General features: G+C 37.2%; 2 protein-coding genes across 2 annotated transcripts; one reads left to right on the plus strand and one right to left on the minus strand.

Annotated features, from left to right (window-relative positions):
• Positions 1–1,051: 1,051 nt before the first annotated feature.
• On the plus strand, positions 1,052–12,491 carry LOC106070173 (pancreatic triacylglycerol lipase-like). The gene is made up of 12 exons (XM_056036216.1): positions 1,052–1,167; positions 1,254–1,362; positions 1,576–1,744; positions 3,794–3,940; positions 4,462–4,570; positions 5,395–5,511; positions 5,805–5,921; positions 6,166–6,281; positions 9,086–9,215; positions 10,113–10,233; positions 10,688–10,888; positions 12,321–12,491. Exons 1-12 carry the CDS (start codon positions 1,080–1,082, stop codon positions 12,388–12,390), a joined length of 1,494 nt encoding a protein of 497 aa, XP_055892191.1. The 5' UTR covers positions 1,052–1,079; the 3' UTR covers positions 12,391–12,491.
• Positions 12,492–14,091: 1,600 nt separating this feature from the next.
• Positions 14,092–18,768, minus strand: LOC106070175 (uncharacterized). The gene is made up of 2 exons (XM_056036218.1): positions 18,635–18,768; positions 14,092–17,256 (listed from the first exon to the last, which is right to left on the minus strand). The coding sequence occupies exon 2, from the start codon at positions 17,245–17,247 to the stop codon at positions 16,363–16,365; it is 885 nt and encodes a 294-aa protein (XP_055892193.1). The 5' UTR covers positions 17,248–17,256; positions 18,635–18,768; the 3' UTR covers positions 14,092–16,362.
• Between the last annotated feature and the right edge of the window lie 900 nt (positions 18,769–19,668).

The raw sequence follows: 19,668 nt of genomic DNA on the forward strand, positions 1-19,668 counted from the left end.
ACGCCTCTTATTTTGAAATATTGAAATTATATTTTATTTTAATGTCATGTTTCTTGGTTAATACTCAAGCATTGATCAATAATTATTATCAAAAATATTTTTGTTTTGCCAGTGAAAAATAAATTGACCGACTTCACACATCCCTCCTTTGCTAGGACGTTCCGCCGGCTTTATAGAAAGTCCGCACCAAAGTTTGAGAAACGCTACTATAGCACTTTTCTAATTTCTATTACAAAGGCTTCCTTGCTGTTGTTGCAATCTCAGAAGTTATTTATAAATTTAAACTTTTACATTATGTTTTGGTAAAACATAAGAAGAAATAAAAGGGGGGTGGGGGTTGAGTAATGTGACGTAGTGCACAAAGATTTTTGTGTGAAGGGCAGTAAGTGTGATTGTACTGTATCTTCGTCGTGACCAGTGAGTTGACTAACAATGTCGGTCATCCAGTCTGGCTATCTTTTAACTCCAAGGACAACCGCGAGATAAGATTGTCAAAGATAAAAACGACGTTAGAAAATGTCTGTCAGAAAAGGTTGAACAAGACTACAGACATTTTATCTTTATTGGTAAATTTGAAAATATGATCTCTTTTTTTTTTTTTTTTTTGACATTACAGTGACAATGTTTGGTTGTAGTTTTTTTTTAAAATTAAATGGTGAAAATACTTAGGTCTCGGGGATATAACTTGTCCATTGAAACACTGCTGATACACACATTACTTCATCTCATTTAGACTTCAGCTAGCCTTCAAACAGGCTATTTTTAAACTACGGTAATATAAATATTAATAAAAGTATAAAACAAAATCTTAATTATGCCGTACGTTTCAAATTATATTTGTTATTGTAACTTTTAACAAAACATTTTATATTTTTCAATGTATTATAATTCTTTTTTTCTCCATTTCTTTTTCATTTTAAAATTATTATAATTAATTCTTTTTTTTTTTTCGAAAAATTGTATGCAATTAATATACTCTAATTATCCTGAATTAATTAATACTTAGACCTGCATTTCAGTTCTTTGCCCTGGTTCCTTGTTCAGTAGCGTACAACTTGTTTCCAGACAACTTGGCGAAGATGTCTCCATGGGCGGCTGTTATTCTATCTCTTGTGTTGACAACAATAGAGACGAAATCTATCGCAGCAGACGAGACTAGAGAGAAACGTAAACTATGGGTTCAGTCTGAAGTCAGATTGTATTATCTCTTGCATATTCATGCCTGTAACATTTTTATTTTCTCTTATTTCCAGGAGGCTCTGTTTGTTACGGTTCTCTTGGCTGCTTCGCAACTGAAGGACCTTTTGGAGTCAGTTTAAAACGTCCGATAGTGCTGAATCCACAATCTCCACAACAAATCAGGTAAAAAGACAAATAGATAGATAGATAGATAGATAGATAGATAGATAGATAGATAGATAGATAGATAGATAGATAGATAGATAGATAGATAGATAGATAGATAGATAGATAGATAGATAGATAGACAGACAGACAGACAGACAAATAGATAGATAGATAGATAGATAGATAGATAGATAGATATTTTTTTCTATATATTGTCTTTCCTTCTAGAACCCTCTTTAAGCTCTACACGCGTGAGTACAAAACTGTGCCTCAGGATCTGCCAGCTATCCACACCAGTAATGCATCCACAACTTTCTCTCATTTCAAGACCAAAACTAAAACCAAAATTTTGACCCACGGTTTTTTGGATAACCCAGATATTTCTTCCTGGCAAAAAGTAAGGTTTCTTTTATATTGTTGTCAACCAATATTGAACTAATAATGTCAGATTCTTTGAGCTCCAAGATTTTTAAAACAAAATATAGAATCATAAATGAATTTAAAAGCCAACATCTGTTGTTATTGTGCTTCGTGTGATTGTCAAAAGAGTTAAGCCGATGGCTCTTCGAACTCTAGGCGTGTAAGCCTGCTTGAACCAACCGTTCTCTCTTCAAGTGGTCCAAGTCAATGTCTATGTAAAACATTGTTTTTTCCGATATATCTGGCACTCCGGGCGAATGGAGAATGCATGGCTGAAGACCGAGCACACCGGGAACCCCCGCCATTTTCCTATGTTGTACCAAGCTAACCGTGCAGGACTCGCCATTAGTGTAACGGTCCCTTGAGGAACGGCGCACGGATTATCGACAGGGACGTGGAAGCTCTCTTTCAACTCCGCACCATGCAATAGGAAAACTCTCTCCTTGGACACTCCCACAGGAGTTTTATTTTGCTATTCGTTTAGCCTAATCACTTCCTCTATCGTTTCCACCTGAGGGCCACGTTGAGGCAGAATAGCGTACCCGGGTATAGTTTTCCTACTTCATTTGACGGATTGGAAGACCTAGAAGCCTCTATCCTTCTTCTCCATCTAGCCAGGTTTTTTTTAATGCTTAGCTAATGCTTTAACTGCGAAGCCTTATTGTAGTCTTTGCCACGGGAACATAGTATTCTGCTGTTAGTTACCCGCCGCACAAACGTTGGTCACACTGGATTGCTGAGGTTATAGAGTCTGTCCGAGTCCATGATGGAAGAAGTTCGGACTTTCTTGAAGGACATCTTCGACAATTGAAGGGAAGAGGGAAAAAACTAAATAGACCTTGCGATCTATAGGGCAGATCTATAGGGCAGATCTATAGGGCAGATCAATAGGGCAGATCTTTAGGGCAGATCTTTAGGGCAGATCTTTAGGACAGATCTTTAGGACAGATCTTTAGGGCAGATCTATTGGGCAGATCTATAGGGCAGATCTAAAGGGCAGATGATGTACAGATGTTTTCTGTTTTGACTTGGAAAAATTTAAAGTTATCTATTTTTCGAGAATAAATATTTTGTAAAACATTGTTTGATTGGCGTGTGTCGTTTCTCTATAAATATCTTGGCCTGTACTTCCAGATGCCCCTTGGTTGAGTAACTTTTTATTATGATTGTGTTGGTTGGCTTTGATTTAACAGTGGTGTAATTGAATGCCTATCTAGATCTACAAGGTCTACATGCTCAAGAACTATTTTTACCTATGTTCAAACTATAACAGTCCAGAATTTCACTGCCACAACCTAAACTGCGAAATTTATTTATTGCGCCTCTTGGTTATTTTCCAGACATTTCTTAGCTAATATATAAAGAAGAAAGGAAGGCGAATGTATGTATGTCCCAAATAAAAATCCAAACCGTTTGACCAATCCTTAGATCTTGGCGGAGACCGTAATGTATGTTTAATGTCTCTTCCACAACCGGAGAGCCCTAAAAATAGACAAAATACCTAACTGTATCTCTATTGAATAACGAAAGGTTTTAATAAATCGGGTAAACCCGTTTTCACAGTAATTTATATTGGATATGAGTATGTCGGCTAAGCAGGGTAAACCCATTTTCATACTCTACTTTTATTTTCGTGGCTAAATACAAAAAGTGTGAATGGAACATTCTCCATGTTTAACTTAGATATAAATTCAATGAAGTGGATCTGTGATACTTATACTAAGGCCCGTAGGCCGCGGGTCATATCCGGCCAGTTTTACATAAGAACATTTGCATTTAAGTTTTGTTGTTTGCATTGTTATTTTATAGAACTGTTTCAAATGTGTGAAGATTTTTCTGTTATTTTAATTTTTTTCTTATATATCATTGATAGAAACAAACTTCCTATACTGCTTCAATTAAATTATGCTATATTATCTTATCATTAAAATAGCATAGTCATAATACCTTATCATAATGAAACTATTTAGATGTATTTTTTTTTATTATTCGCTTTGTTATTGTTGTTGTTCTTTTATTACTACAGAATTTAAAAGATGAACTACTAAAACAAGGAGACTACAACGTTATCCTAGTGGACTGGTCAAAGGGCAACTTGCCCCCTTACACCCAGGCCACTGCCAACACTCGAGTAGTCGGAGCCCAGATAGCAGAACTGATCAAGCAGTTAATAGTTAGGTTTATACAATTTCTAAAATTTTATTTCTACAGTTTGTTTTATTACCTAGATTAGGGTTTCCCAAAATGTGCTCCGCGGAACCCAAGTGTTCCGCTAGGACTGAATAGGTGTTCCACGAACTACTGGAATAATTAACTAGTAGGCCATCATGTGAATATCTGGGAGAAAGTTTCCTTGCCTCCTTGAGACGCGCAAGAAACACAACTCGCATGTGGTTTTGAACTCTAGCCCCCTTGGTAGGTAGATAAGCGGTTTGTGGCTCTCAGCTAAACATCAGCAATAAATCTTCACATTGTAACTTTTTAGCATTAATTCGATGTAGTGTTTACTGAATACTCACCATTCTCTGATCTCCTTGTATCGAAATCAATTCATTACACTATTTAAAGATTGATAAAGAAGGATTGCCATGTACATAATCTCCCATCCACTTCTGTAAGACTTACACAGGCCACTAAGGTTGCCTGCGTTCTGTATTTAAATACTATGATTTATCTGACATTTAATTTGATCAGAAAACTAAAGGTGTTACCGCAGCAGACTTTCATCTCATTGGACACAGCCTGGGGTCACACATCAGTGGCTATGCTGGGGAGAGAGTTCCTGGTCTTGGAAGAATTACTGGTAAGATTTGAACTCTCTAATTCAAACACTTTCACGTACACCTGCAAACAACACAGTAGAGAGTTTACTAATGACCAAGAGGACATTATCTGATATAATAACTCCTTTAGCATGGCAGGTTTTGAACTCTGGACCGTCGTGTCGACAATCGGAAGGTCCTACCGCCAGTGATGTATCTGCAAGAAGGCTGCATTGGACTGTTCTGCCATATTGGCCAACAAAAAAAAAATAGTGCACACATTTACTGGATTAATTAACTCTTAAATCAGAAATTACTTCTCATGTATCTTTCTCGAAACTAATCATCTTTCCCTAGGATGTTTCTATACCTTCTTTAGTGGTCTATATTTGGCGTATTTCTTTATCGTCCCAAGTAATTTAACCTGGGTTGGGGCTGCAGTGGCTGAGTGGTTAAGCGCTTGGCTTCCGAAGCTGGGGTCCTGGCTTAGAATTTCGTTAAAGACTGGGATTTTGAGTTTCAGGATTTTTAGGATACCCCTGAGTCGACCCATTTCTAATGGGTACCAAACTAAAGTTGGGGAAAGTATAGGCAGTGTGTCGTTGTGCTGGCCACATGACACTCTGTTCGTTAAAGGTTGGCCAAAGAAACAGATGACCTCAACATCATCTGCCCTTTAGATTGCAAGGTCTGAATGAGAAACTCTAATTGATATCTATGTTTGGCATGCTTCTAAATCGTCTCAAGTCATCTGTATTTGGTATGCTTTGAAGATTATGTTTAAAGTTTTATACTACAGTTTATAATTATATAATTAGAATATTGATGTTTTTGTACCCTTATTCAACTGAATTAATATCATCAGGTTTGGACCCTGCTGGACCTTACTTTGAAAACACTGACCACACCGTACGACTTGACCCAACGGATGCAGTCTTCGTGGACGCGATACACACTGACAGTGAATCATTAATACAATTCGGTAAGTCCAATACCCCAACGCGCAGGCGAAAGAAGGGCTATCACTCTGCAAGAGTAGGGGCCGCAAGGTGTGGAGAGATATTTTTGAAAATGTTATTTGATATTCGGGATTGAAGGATGGACGGAATATCATATCAGCAATGTCTTCCATTTCTGCCTGTCCTCTCTGGTTTCTCCAGTTGCGTTTACAGTGTCACATTTGCTGTTGCTGTCACTGAGTCAAGTAAAGGTACCCGACATTTATAACTTTGGAATGGTATTGCATTTATGCTTAAATTACTAATTTCGTTTCAGGTCTGGGATTAAAACAGCCAATAGCAGACCTGGACTTCTTTCCTAATTTAGGACGTGATCAGCCAGGGTGTACGCGGAATCCTTTCACTCAAATATCTGACTGGGGATTGATCCAAGGTACTGCATTAGTTTCTGTGCTTGAAACGGAATGATTTGGATCAGTGGTTCTCGACACACTAGCCTCATTAGAGCAGGGGAAGTGGGGCGGAGAGAAGAGAAAGTCTGAAACCCAATAAGGATTTATTTCACAAAAGTTTAATTCTTTAAGAGAGTAACAATTTCTACTTGTATACTTATGAATAACTTATATTTTCTATGTAGACTGCACACTATAATTGTATAAATTTTTCTCTGTCGTCAGGGACTTCTGAAGTTGTTGCCTGTAATCACTTTAGGGCAATCCACTTCTTCACAGAGAGTATCAATACACGGTGCCCATTTATGGGCTATGCATGTAACTCTGAAGAGGACTTCACTGTAAATATACATTTAGTCTGATTGAAAAAAACAGTATCTGTTACATGAACTAGAAGACTAATCAGATAAGAAAGTCTCTAGTATGTTTAAACTTCACTCCATCTCTTATGTGTTTAGTGTGGAGGAAGAAAAGATGCCCAGTTTTTCAGTGTCCAAAAGAATCGAACAAAGGTCCTTGTGTTCTATGACCCATAGATAGTTGTACTTGACCAGGAACAGAAGATTATTCCTTCACCGATCATTTTGTCCGAAGGGGTCACCAACTATATAATCATATGAAGCATGGGCGTAGCCAGGATTTTTTTTCGGGGAGGGTTTTGAGGGGGGGGTGTTCCCCCCCCCCCGATCTCCCCCCCCCCTTTGCGAAAAAAAATTATATATATATATATATATATATGTGTGTGTGTGTGTGTGTGTGTGTGTGTACATAATTAATCTTTATTACATTCTGACCCTTTCGGAAGACTTTTATTGTTTATTGTAGACTCCCCGCCCTTGCTAGCAAGGGGGTCTGGGGGAGTTCGGAGCGCTCCCCCAGAGCGGGGCGAAGCCCCGCCGCCGAGCACTATTTCTGGTATTGAAAGTTAACAAAATGCATATTCTGAGGTATCTACAGTGCATTATCTTGCTATTAAAAAGTTTTATTTCAAAAACCTAATGTGCTATTCTTACTGACTTAGACCCTCTCGCGCCGTTCGGTGCATTTTCCGGCAAGCTGTTTCCGCAACTCTTATTTTGCGTAATTCATTTTGACGGAAAACATGTCCCGCAAAACCTCATGCGACGCTCTGTCACAACCTTACTAAGGATTCGACTCCCAGTTCGGCATATGATTTCTTTGATTTAGACCCGATCTCTATGACTGACTCCTAAAATCTGTCTTAGCCATCTTTGTTGAGACACATTTAATGATTTTCAATTTCTGCAGAAGACTATTCACACTTAATTAATGGAACCCAAGCCACTGGTAGAAATTTGTAACCTTTCTTGACTACGCTCTCGGAATTACATGCCTGTATTTCGCTTTAGATTTTATATCGAAAAGGAAAGTTTTTTCGTCAAATCATCTGTTGAGGGGTTTTAAACTAAAAATCTCTGGTTTTTTGTTTGTTTTGTTTTTAATTCAAAACCCCATTTAGCTACGATCATAGAATTTGGTGACTGTAGTTTGCTTTAAAATAATATTGAAGAGAGAGGTTTTCAACTCTAAACGCTCTGTAGGGGAATTTTAAACTCAAAACCATCTGGAGGGGTTTTAAACTTTAAAGAAAAAGCCATCTGGAGGAGAGGGATTTAAACTCAAAACCCCTTTGGCTACGCTCATAGATTTTATAGTGTGTAATTTGCTTTTTTTTTATATTGAAGAGGTACTTTTTAGCTTCAAACCCCAACTGGAAGGGGAAGGGGGGTTAAATTCAAAACCCCTTTGGCTACGCTCATAGAATTTTGAGTGTGTAATTTGCTTTTTTGATATTGAAGATGGGGTTGTCGTAAATTTTGGATGGGGTTTTAAAATCAAAATTTTTCTCAACTGTGCTGTTGGAATTTGGGATTGTTGTTTGTATTTTTTTTGTTTTATAGAAGAGGGGGATTTAACTGCAAAAACCACTGGTAGGGGGTTTAAAATTCAAAACCCTGTAGGGGGTAACTCAAAGCCCCCTGGTAGAGGGATTTGTATCTCAAAACCCCTTGATAGGGGTTTTTAAAATCTCAAAACCCCCTGATAGGAGTTTTTAAAATCTCAAAACCCCCTGGTAGGGGGATTTAATCTCAAAACCCCCTGGTAGAGGGTTTTTAACTCAAAACTGCCTCGGCTGTGCTGTGGTAAGTGATGATTTAGTATTAAAATCTCACCTAAAATAAACAAAATGAAAGCAAAAATCAGTCACTTAATTCCGTCCGCAGGGGGGGGATTTCATTTCGGGGGGGGGGGGGTTTGAACCCCAAGAACCCCCCCTGGCTACGCCCATGATATGAAGTTAACTTCAACTAAAACTTTCCAAACTCTCATCGATCTGAAGTCCATGCCACTCTAATACTCCACTCATTCCCGCCACTTTTCCCTCCACTTTTCCCTCCCTCTTTTCCTCCGTCATCTCTCTCTTTTTTCTCTTCTTTCTCTCTCTTTTCTCTCTATCTCTTCTTTCTCTCTCTCTCTTTCTCTCTCTTTTCTCTCTATCTCTTCTCTGTCTCTCTTCTCTCTTTCTTCTCTCTCTCTTCTCTCTCTTTTCTCTTTCTCTTCTTTCTCTTCTCTCTTTCTTCTCTCTCTCTTCTCTCTTTTTTCTCTCTCTCTCTTCTTTCTCTTTTCTCTTTCTCTTCTCTATCTTTTCTCCTCTCTCTTTTCTCTCTCTCTTCTCTCTCTTTTCTCTCTTTTTCTCTCTCTTTTCTCTCTCTTCTCTCTCCCTTCACTCTCCCTTCTCTCTCTTTTCTCTCTCTTCTTTCTCTTTTCTCTCTCTTTTCTCTCTCTTTTCTCTCTCTCTTTTCTCTCTCTTTTCTCTTTTTTTCTCTCTCTTCTCTCTCTTTTTTTCTCTCTCTTCTATGTCTTTTCTATCTCTTTCTCTCTCTTTTCTCTCTCTCTTCTCTCTCTCTTTTCTCTCTCTCTTCTCTCTCTTTTCTCTCTCTCTTCTCTCTCTTTTCTCTCTCTCTTCTCTCTCTTTTCTCTCTCTCTTCTCTCCCTAGACTAGTTCACTAAGAGAAAGTCCACTTAATACACGCAATGTCTGTCGTCCACTGCACACCTTTACTCCATCTCTATCCACGTCACGTAGTCACGTTGATTGCATCCTTACCTTCTCTACGAGCAGAGCGGACGATGTAACTCCTGTGGAGCTGCTGGCTGTGCGTACATGGGTTTTCATGCTGACAGACATGTCCCGCCCAGAGGACAGACAAGAAAGATTTACTTGACTACATCCACACGTAAACCTTTCTGTCGTAAGTTGCGACTCAACAGAATGTTGTGGGCTAAGACGTAGATGTTGTGTTGTTTTTTTTCTTTCCCATAATCCGGCCATAAACATTAAAGGAACGAAAGCTAAGAAGAAAGTGTGTCTGTTTTAAAAACAAACAATATATAAACGGATAAAAAAATATATATATAACGCCATTCTTGATTCGCTCAACTACAGCTAGAGATTGGAAGATAGATGGGAATAGTCACCAAAAAGAGACAAGAAAATGAGTCAGTGGTGAAGCTAGATAGAATATTGCTCACGTTTTAAGTAGACAAAAGAAGCTTTTCTTAAAAGAAGATTAACTTCAAATATACCATTAATGAAGTACTAGAACCGCAGGTTTCTATTCTAATCAAATAGTTTCAGGTCAATTTCATTTCGTGTTCGTACCTGTTCCTTCATGTGGCCCGCGACAGGAAATTAAAATGGCCAGCAGGTCAAATTAGGTTAGGCATCACTGACGTAGACTAACAGTGGATATTAGAAATCTGTAATGTTCTATAGTAAATAAAAAAAAAAGTAAATTACCCTTTTCAGACCTTGCGATCTATGGGGCATCTGTTTCTGTGGCTTAATGTTAACGAGGATGTCACGTGGCCAGAACAACGACCAACCGCCTTTACTCTTCCGGAACTAATGCCAGGTAACCAATAGAGCTGGGTGGACTCAGAGGCGCCCTAAAGATCCGGAAATTTAAAATCCCAGTCTTCATCAGGATTCGAACTCAGAACCCTCGGATCGGAGGCCAATCGCTTTACCACTCAGCCACCGCGCCTTATTTAATGACTTCAAAGTAAAGTCATTATGTTCTTGTGATATTGACAATAAAATATTTAGAGTTAAAAAAAACTATTTGATCTCTTGTTCGTGTCTACAGAGTATCACCTAGATGTCGCTGTGAAACTCTCCTCTGGAACAGGTCAGACTGAGCGAGGTAAACTGTTTGCTATCTTCACGGGAGATAAAGGCAACACCGAAAAGATCCAGTTGAATAAAGAGTAAGTATCGATCCATGGCTTGTTAAAGAAATATTTACAATTAATATTCAATACATATTGTTCCATTTTGATCAGGGGCGGACGGTTATATGGGCATTCGGGCTAATGCCGGTAGGAAGACAGTTACCATCTTTTTTTGAAATCACGTCTTTATTTTATATAATAATGGCCGCATGGATGTTACTAAGACACGTATTAAATTGTTAAATGTTTTCTAGTTTTCCTGTGAGTGACGTATGCACTGCATGCATGTGTACAGCTATCGATACATGATCAAACTTAACATAATGATTCTGAGGATAGGTAGACCTAGAATTGGATGTCCATCATAACATATACAATTTATGGGCCGGATGAAATAGAAATGCCCGGGCCGATTTCGACACCAAGTCCGCCCCTGCTTCTGATTGATGATTATTGTTTTTTTTTTACTCAAAATGTTTCATTGTTACAGTCCAATGGAGCTACGTGTTGGTACGACGCATACATTTAAAGTCGGCACAGACAAGGACGTCGGGGTCCTCCACTCAGTGACCATCTCATTTACTCATGTAGCCCCCATCTTGAACCCATCCCAGTGGGACGTACTCGGACTACGGAACCCTAAAATTTACATCGCAGAAGTTGATATAGACAACAAAGAATCAAACTCCAGGTAAGTACTTGACCAACAGATGGACACGTAAATTCCAGGTAAGTACTTGACCAACAGAAGGACACGTTTAGAGATATCCTAGTTATTATTTTGCTTCTTCTAACGCCATTTCACCAGAAGCAGAATGGCAGCAGATGTCCTCAGAAAGAGGCAGTTGGAGAACTCTCACAAAAGTCGCGGGACACACATTTGAGGCCCAGATAAAAGCTATTGTAGAGGACAGGTGCAAAAAAAGTAATGAAAACCTAAATAGACCCTCTGTAGACAACGGCTTTGTCAGCATCAGTTGTGGAAAAATATGCAGGTCAAACTGGGTTTGCGTAGTTATATGAAACATTGCACTCATTCCTAATCTTTGGAATGGAAGACATTCTCATTATTATTATTACTTCTGACCAGATTTTTATTTTGTTGGCTACTGAGATGCAGTTTTATAGTTGCTGTACTATGGACAAGTAGCTAACTCTGCTTACAGCTCCGCTGTTTCATAAATTACTCTAAAGATATAAGAAAGTAAAGTTGTTTTTTTAAACACTGAAGCTACCAGTTCTCATATTCTTAACAAAACCTAGCTAGTTAATACATTTTTGTTTTACAATCCCTTATCAGCTAGCGAATTGTTCATTGGTTAAAAAAAAACAACCTAGGTGGACATGAATCTTGACAGTTCTACTGAAAGTTTATGTGTATCTTTGGGAAAAAAAAACTAGCGTATTGGTCATACTGTGATGACTCTATTTTGGACCATTACGAATTTGTTAAAAATATAATAATTTTCAAAATTAAACTTGGCCTAGAGGACTTAACATTCAAGAAATTGAACCCACGTATTTCAGCGGGTATTCCCGCATGCATTCATTTAAGAGTTACATTAATTTAAAGACGTTCAGGAACATTTTGCGCACAGTCTTCTATAAGTCTATTATTTGAATTGTGTTTGTACGCGAGTAGATGTATACATTCATTTAACCTGAAAAATAATAGTTGTAACAACCTAAAAGTTTAGAGTAAACTATAAAATTATAATACATAAAATTTTACAGTAATGACGAATCTGCCCTATCTCTTCATACGATGCATGCACTTTGACTTTCACTAAAGCTTTGTCAGCCTTGATATAAAATGTCTGTATAGTTTATAGTAAATATATATGTGGCATTAATACAGTGCACATCAAATAGCTGTGTTTATCTTATATAATACAGACGTTACTTCAAAAAAGAAGATGATTACGTCCTACGCATCATGCATTTAGTCATGCATATTAACCAATGACTTAAATTCTGCCAAGTCACTGGTTTTCCTGGCTAGCTCAGGCAACCCATTCCATGCTCTAATAGCACTAGGGAAGAAGGAGTATTTGTACAAATTTGTCCTAGCATATGGGACGAGGAATGTGCCTTTATCTTTGTGTCTTTGTTTATTGTTTCAGGACACGCCTATGTGCAGGTGGGGTCAGTGTTGAAAGTGACAAGTCTCTAGTTGTGAATAAGTTATGTTAGTGATTTCAAAACATTGTAGTCGAAGCTAGAATATCTAGACCAGGTGTCTTTAGTGGGAAATATAAAAAAAAATTGAATTTAACAAAAGTGTCATTGTTATTACTCAATGCCTACATTGTGTCTGACCAGGACTAGACGGTAGATCCTTCAGTTTATCATCTTCCAATTGAAATCTCTGGTCCATTCACATTTTTATAAGTAACCAATAAAACTGATGCAAAATTTAAAAGAAAATGAAATAACAACAAGAGAACAATACTTGTGCACATGTCTTTAATACATTTTTAGTTTGTTTTACAATAAAAATGATTTTTTTTTACTATAAGCTAAATAGCTGGAGCACTGAATTCATTTATAGGAGAGATTTTACAAATATAAAACAATCTCGGACCAGTTTCAGACAATAGAAGAGACATGTTATTAATCCGTTGCTTAGTTTGTGTTTGTTGTTTATTTTTTTACTGCTGCTGACTCCAAATGTTTCAACGGCGTGAAGTCTGATCTAAAGTATATTTAAGGTACTTAGCATTTTGTTTTTTTCTAATTATAAACTAAAAATGTGATATCAGATATTTGGTATCATACCACTTAGTAAATGTATGGTTAATAAGATTTGACTCTGTTTTGGATCACTAAGTAAGAATGCCTTTGTATCTAACACCACAAACACAGACTTCGGGAAAAGGGGGGGGGTAAAATAAAAACAAAATAAAAAAGTACAGACAAACAGCAAACTTCACCAGATCCTACACTAAGCACTTCAGCTCCACGTGACATCTACACATGACATCTACTCGAAAGAAGAGAGGAAAGCTTATAGCATTGAGCCTATTTGACATTTGATACTGGCTCCACAATAGATCCCAATCTCCTCTCGCGTCCTTATTTTAGCGCTGCTTTGCTGTTTGTTAGACGGCAGGATAGACATGAACCCATCAGAGGGGAGCTGCATCAGAACGAAGTCCATTGGCGAAGTACTGTTGCTGACTTCAGCTCCAGTGGAATTCAAAAGGGCCAAATCAATTAAGTCATATCGTTATTTGTTTAATCAGATCTCAGCAGAGTTGAAAACATCAGCTATCTTATCTTTTATAATACAGACGTTACTTAAAAAAAGAAAATGATTACGTCCTACGCGTCATGCATTTAGTCATGCATGTTAACCAACGATTTAAATTCTGCCAAGTTACTTGTTTTCATGGCTGGTTCAGGCAACCCATTCCATGCTCTAATAGCACTAGGGAAGAAGGAGTATTTGTACAAATTTGTCATAACATATGGAACGAGAAATGTGCCTTTATCTTTGTGTCTTTCTGAGTATTTTATTAGATTTTGTGTTTGTATTTGAAGATTATTTTTCAGTGTTTTATGTATAATTGCTACTATACTTTTGAGTCTTCTGTCCTGAAGGCTTTCTAAATTTAGTGATTTTACTAAATGTTACTCTAGTCAAATGGGAATATTCGTTTGTTATGAATCTCACTGCTCTATTTTGTGTCTGTTCCAGTTTCTTAATATTTTCTTTAGTTGAGGGGTACCAAACAGAGGATGCATATTCTAATATTGGCCTAGCCAAGGTTAAATAACATTTTAGTTTTATGTCTTTAGGGTTAGGGTTTGATTTATTATAATCCAACACACAGACACGCACACTCTTAACGATGTTTCAATCGACAAAATGTAACAAGTCAACAAGACATGAACAACATTCGCTATTTTAATCAATAATAAAAACATAAACTCCACCATTGAAGAAACTCGAAGATGTTGGGTTTCTTAAAATAGTAACAAGTCATTTTTATCTAACTCAATTTCTTGGTAAATAAAGAAAAAAAAAACAAGAAAAAAATTCGTCCAAAATTACAAATGAATTTAAAACAATTTTACAAAGCTTAAATCAACTCTGTCTGTCTGACTGATAAAAAGTTTGTGTATGTTATTTCTCAAACACCCAAATCTCTAATTAAGCTAAAATTATTCCATTTATTTAACAACACAAGAATCAATCTAAAAAAAAAATAGCCAATTAGTTAATTAACTTTTGGTAATTAATTATTTTATTTGATATCTCGAAATAAGGAAAGAAATTTTACTTGACTGAAGTTGAAGTGGTGGTAAAAGCTGAATTATTCCCTTTTTATAGGTCGCCGCTCTAAATTGTAATTAACAATATAAGACTATATACTCTTCTCTAGTCATAAGTACCTGGCTAGCAGAGTGGTTAGCACATCGGCTCGAGTTCGTAAGTCATGTCGTTCCTTTTTTTTTTTTATATATATAAATGCTTTTTTATTATTTGTCTATATTCATTACAATTTGAATCACATGACTAATACAGACGAATTGATACAGCTTATGCTTAATAGAAGCTTTGTTTTTTTTAAAGTATTTTATTTTTTATATTTTCTCGTTCAGAGCCTGTGTTTGTTCTCTAAACATTGAAGCAATAAAAAACGTTAGGAAAGAAAAAGAAAGAAGCGAACTCAAACTAAACCAATGTGATGTCGCTAAAAAAGAAAGAAGCGAACTCAAACTAAACCAATGTGATGTCGCTAAAAAAGAAAGAAGCGAACTCAAACTAAACCAATGTGATGTCGCTAAAAAAGAAAGAAGCGAACTCAAACTAAACAAATGTGAATGATGTCGATAAAATAGAGCCTAGTAAAAAAAAAAATAAGGAAATGAAAAGAGAAGACCTGGAGAGATTATGAACTAAATTGACAAAATGAACAATGTCAAGGACGCCACAACTAAATTAAACATTATAATGGACTACACGTGTACCAACTTAGACATTTGCTTCTTATGTGCTGATGAAAAATAGCACCAAATGTATCCTATGGTTGATTAAAAAGGTTCGCTTAATAGTTCTGTATTCTGTACACCGGAAACCCTATCAAGACTACAATTTAGATCCTTGCCTTAATGAGGCACTCCTCAATACATTAGGATGTCGATTCTTAATTTTTTCATATATCTGTAACTTCCATTACTGTTTTCTGATTTCCTTATACATTAAATATAATCGTAATCATATAATTAAAACGAGTACACCTTCAATGAATTCGAATGAGAAAATCTTTAAAACAAAAAAAAAAACTGGAGACATAGAACTGGATTCTCAGACCATAGACCAAGAAGATAATTTTATATACCTTAGACGTGTAGTCGGTGTAACAGGTGTAACAGGTGAAGACATTAAACGTCGTATAAATCAGACATTTACATACCTGAAACCAACCTGGAAATCTCCCCACGTCTCTAACAAGACTAAAAAAAGAATCAAGGCGGTCCTACGGTTCAGAAAAATGGAGAACAACTGAAGCAACTACAACAAAAAAAAATACAGACAAAAAATCAACAGATCTCTGAGAAATATCCTAAAAATACACTGGTATGACAAAGTAGAAAACACCAAACTGTGGGAGATGAGTGGACAGAAAAAAATAGAGGTGCAGATCTTAGAGAGGAAGTGGAGATGGATTGGTCATACCCTTAGAAAAGATACCAACAACAGAGCTAGACAGGCCTTAGAATGAACCCCCAGGAAACAAGACATTGAGGAAGACCAAAAAGAACTTGACGACGCAGTATACTAGATGAAGCCGAGAGGACAGGAAAGAGCTGGGAAGCCATCAAAAAACTAGCAAGAGACCGTGGAGAGTGAGTGTTTTTGCTGAGGCCTTATGTTCCACGAGGAACTCAAAGGAAAGATGATGATGATAATTTTTTTTTAAATTAAGTAAACACTTTAATAAACAAACATTGTTACTTACAAACACTCTGAGAACACAAAACCATTTAGTGTATTTTCCTAAAGGCTTCTAACGTTTCATCACATATTTATGAAGATCTAATAACCAATCAACCATACAAGTTAGTTGATTTTTTCCCGAATAATAAACTATTGGGCACACTAAAAACATATAATTTAAATATATATATATATAACATGTGCGATAATAATCACACCTAAAAGAATCCTCCGCAGAAGGCTGCGGACAAGCTGAGAACAAAAATAATCGAAGCCACAGAAATGTTGGTGGCAGTATTTCGAGGTGAGGTTGGGCTGATGACCGTTGACGTTGTCGTCTCCTGGCCACACGCTGCAAGCTTCAGCATATCAAACTCCGCACTAGTGCAGGCACCGTCTTGTTTAAAGCATTCTTCGGCTGATCCAGCGTCGCTGTTGATCTTTAAAGAGTCGCAGTACTTTTGAACAAGCACATCTATCCAAGCTTCTGTGCTAGTTCCAGCGCAATGGGAGATCATGGACTGACATTTTGAGGTCGTGTTCAGTAATGCCCTGGAGAAGTTCTGATCCACAGTTGTGCTGTTGACACTACATGCAGCAGTCTTCAGCTGGTTAAACTCGTCCTGGGTACAGTTGTAGTCTCCTGTAGTCAAGCATAGCTCAGAAGTTGTGCCGTTGACGTTAAGGCTCATAAGGGAACAGAACTGCTCCTGCTGCCTCATTACAATGGGGATGACGGATGACTTAATGCAGGTGTAAATGTTGGACTGACAGCTGTGGGATACATTGTTCACGGCGGCATAGAAATTAGTCCTAGCCGGACTGACTTCAGTGTCCGTGACGTTACCACCACACACCGTCACTGTTAAGTTGTTGTACTCATTTTCCGTACAGAAACCAAGCTTCACACTGTATAAATACCCAGCATATATACTTATATAATTGCATGATACAGTTAAGTTTAGGACTTCGGAGGAGTTATAATCAACTACCAACTGGCATGCTGGTGTGTAAGTGGCTACAACAGGACCCAGGTCAGATGTTTCGGCATTCACCGTGGTCAAGTAGCTGACAGCTATTACAAATCTAATGAATCTATTCATGTTTTACAACTGTGAAATAGTTAGAATAAAAGTTTTTACATTATGTGAAAAAATAATCTCCAAAAACAAATATCATAATGATTCTGTTTTAAATAATGATTTGATTATCCCGCAAACTATTACATCTATGTGAGGTGGACGTTGTTAGGCGTTACCGCGCTGTGTCCAATGCAGCTAAGTCAAACGGAGGTAACACTGAAATGACGAAATCCAACAACAGGCGAAAGGCCAACAATAGAAGTTAGTCGACGCTGAGGGTGAATGTCGAATACGTTTAATAATAACAAAAGGAACCGTCGAATGTCGTCAAGCTAAATCTCTACCCTCATAAAAGGATGTCTCTCTCTAAAGTGGTCTGCTATTCGCTAATCTTCATAGAATCTTTTTCTTGTTTTTACTAGTCGCGTCATTGTCTCTTAGTCAACTCTTTCTTTCATTACAAAACAAATAACTCATTCGTAAACGTGCCATAACAATGCATCTATTGTCTCTAGTCAGACGAGGATACCAACCTATAAAGGTGGGCTATACAACCTCTCCAGTAACATGACTGACACAATGACCTCACCTTGGGCTCCATTAAAAAATTAAATTAACATGAATTCAAGCAAAAGCCCGCAAACATAAATCGAAACTAAACTACAATGACACAATTTCAAGGGGGGGGGGGTGAGGTTACAATAAAAATAAAACTTAAGCAAAACTATAGTCACTAAACTTCAGGAAGGAGGTTTGAAAATCACTCCTCCCCTTAATAAAAATAAAATGAGGCTGAAAGAATTCTTGCAAGGTATTGAGTTCAAGACTGTTACATACCGTATAAGTAAATTTCCCGTTTCAGACCTGGCGATCTAAGGGGCAGACGATGCAAAAGTCATCTGTTTCTGTGGTCCACAGTTTACGAGTGTGTCCTGTGGCCAGCACAACAATCAACCGCTTTTACTGCTGACATCTTGACATCCAACGAATATCAGGTATCCTTTAGAGCTGGATGGACTCATGGGCACACAAGGATCCCGAAAGTAAAACCCCCAGTCTTCCCCAGATTCGAGCCAGCCCGGGGACCCAGTTCAGAAGCCATGCACTTCACCACTCAGCCACCGCGCCTCCACTTTTACATATAAGTACTTGTATTTTTAAATCCTGACTTTGCATCGCTCGCTTTAAATCTAATTGTCATTCAATAATGTAATTCTTAAAAATAAAAATAAGCATTGAAAATATATAAATATAATTAGACTCACAGAAGCCATGGCATTAATATTGTCTATATTCGTTTTTTTTAAAGTAATATTTTATAGTTTAATTACTATAATTAACTCTAGACTAGTTATGAATCAAATTAAATTTGTAGATGTCAATAAATATAAATGTAATTGTTACTTACGATGGTTTCTTAAAGACCAATTCAACTCAAGAAATAAATAGTTTTCTAAACGTTCGTTTACTTGCACTGTCTCCAGACCTTTTAACACTGGGGTCATATTTATAGTTGGAGTCGGAACCAAAAGTTGTGATGCGTGACCATGGGAGATCTGATTACAGCGCTAAAGCCTTCTTTTTTAAATAACTTCATGCGTGTATGTCTGCAGGGGCAGGGTGGGCTACAGGGGGAGGTGGTGGAATGTACATTGTCAGAGACTACGCTTTTTTTTTTTTTTTTATAAAACTTATATTATCTCCCTATCCCTCTTTTATTCTCTGACTCACACACACACAAACACACACACACACACGAGAATACTCATGGAAGATTGCAACAAACTATTAGCAGAACTTTTGAGTAGAATTTCAGAATTGGTCACATTAAAGAATTCCCCTTAAAGTCACCACCAAGACTCCTGGGGTATCAAGTGTCGTTTTTGGAAACAGGGTCGCGTGACACAGTAGATTATAATAATAAACTATGAGACATTAAACTAGGTCAGTAGTACTAGCTCGTTGTCCTAACAATTGAAGAAAGAAAAGATATTTACATTAGAACTTTAAACAACAGATGTAAGACAAAATAAACGTTTGATTACTGTCTTATTGGTACAGAAATGTCGTCATACAATGACATGAAATGTCGTCATACAAATGACATGAAATGTCGTTAAACTGAAGAGATATAATACTTCACAATGTGATCTCAGAGAATACAACAAACTTGCCCATGCTTGAATGTATTCGTTTAATTCAATGTGAAGATTGGACTCTCGCCAATTCATCGACTTCTTTATGACTGAGAACGTGACACGTAGGAGGAGCTAATTAATTAGTATAGAATTAAGTTGTTATACTTTATGTTAAAATAATATGTATAATTTCTTCCAACACCCAAACACAGACACCACAGATAAAACAAACACACACACAACACATACAACACACACACATATACACTAGACATAGGGCCTACAACACACACGCACAAAAACA

The sequence above is a fragment of the Biomphalaria glabrata genome, chromosome 7 (genome assembly GCF_947242115.1).
Source record: "Biomphalaria glabrata chromosome 7, xgBioGlab47.1, whole genome shotgun sequence".
NCBI classification, from domain to species: Eukaryota; Metazoa; Mollusca; class Gastropoda; family Planorbidae; genus Biomphalaria; species Biomphalaria glabrata.

Excerpts from the sequence above, each read along its gene's own strand:
- LOC106070173 (XM_056036216.1), top strand. The coding sequence starts at position 1,080 with ATGTCTCCATGGGCGGCTGTTATTCTATCTCTTGTGTTGACAACAATA. Across the intron at positions 1,168-1,253 it reads AGACGAGACTAGAGAGAAAC|GAGGCTCTGTTTGTTACGGT; the intron begins GTAAACTATGGG and ends TCTTATTTCCAG. Across the intron at positions 4,571-5,394 it reads TGGTCTTGGAAGAATTACTG|GTTTGGACCCTGCTGGACCT; the intron begins GTAAGATTTGAA and ends TAATATCATCAG.
- LOC106070175 (XM_056036218.1), bottom strand. The coding sequence starts at position 17,247 with ATGAATAGATTCATTAGATTTGTAATAGCTGTCAGCTACTTGACCACG.